Source organism: Arachis hypogaea, chromosome 17, assembly GCF_003086295.3.
Source record: "Arachis hypogaea cultivar Tifrunner chromosome 17, arahy.Tifrunner.gnm2.J5K5, whole genome shotgun sequence".
NCBI classification, from domain to species: domain Eukaryota; kingdom Viridiplantae; phylum Streptophyta; class Magnoliopsida; order Fabales; family Fabaceae; genus Arachis; species Arachis hypogaea.
Window position 1 is genome coordinate 123690551 of NC_092052.1, and position 3825 is coordinate 123694375.

General features: G+C 51.8%; 1 protein-coding gene across 1 annotated transcript; it reads right to left on the minus strand.

Annotated features, from left to right (window-relative positions):
• Positions 1-3099: 3099 nt before the first annotated feature.
• Positions 3100-3825, minus strand: LOC112763826 (uncharacterized). The gene has a single exon (XM_025809391.1). It carries the CDS (start codon positions 3823-3825, stop codon positions 3100-3102), a length of 726 nt encoding a protein of 241 aa, XP_025665176.1.

Here is a 3825-nt window from a genome sequence, read left to right on the forward strand (position 1 = left end):
CTGAGCACATAGTCCGTTTGGTCAGGGTGTAGGCACTTCAACAAAGGTTGACTGAGTCCCTTTCTAAACAGCTGCCCCTGTATGGTCGCGTATTTGGCCGCCTCCCTTCTCAACGCTTTGGCCGCCTTCTGGTCGTCAGGGAACTTGCCGCTTTCTAAGAAATCGGTTATCGGGTCCATCCAGGAGGGGTTTGTCTTTGTCAAGTGGAGGGTGACTGCTGGTTCCTTTATCAAGCCCTGGATCAGAGATCGGTTGCCCGCCCCTGGTTTTGTGCTCGCTAACTTGGATAGGAGGTCCGCCCGTGTGTTCCTTTCTCTCGGAACGTGTTGGATCGTGACCTCCTCGAATTGTTTGCTCAACTCTTTGACCCTCCCCAGATACTTCTGTAACAAGGAGTCTCTAGCCTGGTAGGTCCCGTTGACTTGTGAAGTGACGACCTGTGAGTCACTGCATACTTCTAGCCTGGTGGCACCGACTTCCCGTGCTAAGGTTAAGCCGCCTAGAAGGGCCTCATACTCTGCTTGATTGTTTGATACTGGAAACTCGAACTTGATCGACTGTTCATATATGACTCCAGCAGAACTCTCTAGGATGATCCCAGCACCTCCGGACATCTGGTTGGAGGCCCCATCTACATGGAGCCTCCACCGTAGGCTTGTTGCCTCGGTTAGGTCCCCTGTTACTTCTACCAAGAAATCGGCCATGGCCTGTGCCTTAATCGCATGCCTGGGCTCATATTGCAAGTCGTATTGGGACAACTCGATGGCCAAAGTCATCATTCTTTCCACCAGGTCGGGTTTCTGGAGTATCTGGCAGATTCCCTGATCCGTCCTCATGACTATCTGATGACCTTGGAAGTACTGTCGTAATCTATGGGAAGAGGTTAGGAATGCAAGTGCCAACTTCTCTAATTTGCTGTATCTCAACTCTGCCCCCTTGTAGTGCTTTACTCACGAAGTAGATTGGTTGCTGAAGCTTCCCTTCCTCCCGTACCAGAACCGCTGCCATTGCTTCGTCCGTTATGGCTAGATACAGGTAGAGCAGTTCTCCGACCTTAGGCTTCCCGAGGACAGGTGGTGTTGCGAGGATCTCTTTGAAATGCTTAAATGCTTCCTCACACGCCGGGGTCCATTCAAACGCTATCCCTTTTTTCATAAGGTTGAAAAATGGTAGCGCCCTAGCAGCCGACGCTTCGAGGAAATGGGATAGGGTGGTGAGTCTTCCTGACAACCTCTGAACATCCTTGACACAGTCCAGGCTATTCATTTGGAGTATTGCTTGACACTTTTCAGGGTTGGCCTCCACCTCTCTTTGGGTTATCATGAACCTTAGGAACTTTTCTGCTTCCATAGCAAAGGCACACTTGAGTGGGTTGAGCCTCATGCCGTGTTGCCGAAGAGAAGCGAATACATTTCCCAGGTCGCTTATGAGGTCATCAGGCCGTGTGGTCTTTGCAAGGATATCATCCACATAAACCTCCACCGTTTTGCCTATGAGGTCACTGAATATCTTGTTCATTAGCCTTTGGTACGTGGCCCCGGCGTTCTTCAGGCCGAACAACATTACCTTGTAGCAATATATCCCTCCCAGCATTATGAACGCTGTTTTCTCTCAGGCCGGTGCATCGGTATCTGGTTGTATCCAGGATAAGCATCCATAAAGCTCAGGTACCGATATCCCGCCGCTGCGTCGATGAGGGTATCAATGTTGGGTAGGGGGTAGCAGTCTTTGGGACATGCTTTGTTGAGATCGGAGTAATCCACACACATCATCCATTTTTCATTGTGCTTTTTCACTAGAACTACATTCGACAGCCATGTCGAGTAGTCGAGTTCTCGAATAAATCCCGCTTCGAGGAGGCTGTCCGTCTGCCTGGCCACCTCCTCCGCTCTTTCTTGTGACATCTTTCTTTTTCTCTGGGCCACTGGTTTGGCCTCCGCCTTGACGGCCAGGTGGTGTGACATGAGTTGGGGTCTATACCGGGCATGTCGGATGGCGTCCAAGCAAACAGGTCGCCGTTAGCCCTGATCATTTCCATTAAGGGCTCCTTTAGGTCGTGTGGCAGGTTTCTGTTCACGAAGGTGAACTTCTCCTCTGTGTCGCCGACTCTGAATTTCTCCAAGTTCCCTTCCGGCTCGGTTCTGGGTTTGTCTTCTACTCTAGCGTCTAGGTCAGCAAGGAATACTCCTGCTGCTTCCTTAGACTTCTTCCTTAAGGAGAGACTGGCATTGTCGCAGGTGACTGCCGTTTCCAAATCTCCTTTTATGGATCCCACGAATCTGTCATCAGCCACGAACTTCATTACCAGCATCTTTGTGCTGATCACTGCCCCGAGATCGTTGATAGTCTTCCTCCCTAGGATGACGTTGTAGGCTGTGGAGTTGCGAAGAACCACGAACTCAGCCATTACCGATCTTCGCCCTTGTCCCAGTCCTACTAACACCGGCATAGAGATTATCCCATCTGGTTTGATAAAGTGGTCACCTAATCCTACAACACCGTGCTGGTGGGTCTTTAAGTCGGTATCCCGCAGACCCAAGGCATCGAACACATTGCGGAACATGATATTCAAGTCAGCCCCGGTGTCTATGAGGATGCACTTGATGAGGCCGGTTCCCACTCTGGCCGTGATGACCATGGGAGGGCTTTCCACGACCTCGTCAAACCACTGGTCCTCCGGGCCGAATGAGATGGGTGGCGACCTCGACCTCTTGGGGCTTTGCGCCGAAGATGAGGAAACCGCCAGGACTTTGGCATCTTTCTTGTGTGCCGACTTCGACCTTGGGGTGTGTCTCTTGCTGTTACCACGTTCACTATGGTGAGGCCTTGTTCGTTGTCGTCCTGGTCGTGACGTCGCTTTACCGCGCGGGTCTTGTCCTCTCCCTCGCGGTCGCGATCTCGTCTTCTTGGCTCCCTGATGAGGTGAGAGAATTCGGCCAGTTTTCCGTCCCAGATCGCTTGTTCTAGCGCATCCTTGAGGTCAAAACAGTCCTGTGTCTTATGTCCATAGCCCTTATGATAATCACAATAGAGGCTCTTGTTCCCCCCGGTTCGGTCCTTCAAAGGTCGGGGTTTCGACAAAATTCTCTTCTCGGCTATCTACTGATAAACTTCTATGATGGGGACGGTAAGGGGGGTGTAATTGGTGAACTTCCCAACTCGAGGGAACGGCCTGGGCGTCTTTCCCGGACCACCGTCTCTGGCGTGCTCCTTTTGTCTATCTCCGCCTCCGTGTTGCCTAGGTTGATTGTAGGAGGGTTGCCGCTTGTTGGCAGCCATGACTTGACTAACTTCTTCATCGTTGATATATTCCCTGGCTACGCTTTGGACCTCCTGCATCGTCCACACCGGCTTCATGGTGAGATGCTTTCTGAAGTCCTCATTTAGAAGTCCGTTTGTCAGACACAGACTAGCTACCGAATCGGTTAGCCCGTCGATCTCCAAGCATTCGTCATTGAATCGGTCTAGATACTTTTTGGTCGGCTCGCCAGAACGCTGAGTCACTCCGAGCAAGTTGATCGGGTGTTTTGCTTTTGCAATTCTGGTCGTGAATTGGGCTAGGAAAGCGCGGCTGATGTCCGAAAATTTGGCCACCGAGCCCTGCGGGAGGCTGTTAAACCACTGTATTGCAGGTCCCGCCAGGGTGACCAGGAAAGCGTGGCACCTTACCTCGTCTCCCACTCCTTCCAAGTTCATCCTGGCCTCGAAGGCCGTAAGGTGCTCCTGCGGGTCTTGGGTTCCGTCGTACCTCATGTCCGTCGTCTTGTCAAAGTGCTTTGGCAGTCGGACCTCAAGGATGGAACGATGAAACGGGGTTGCGCCCAT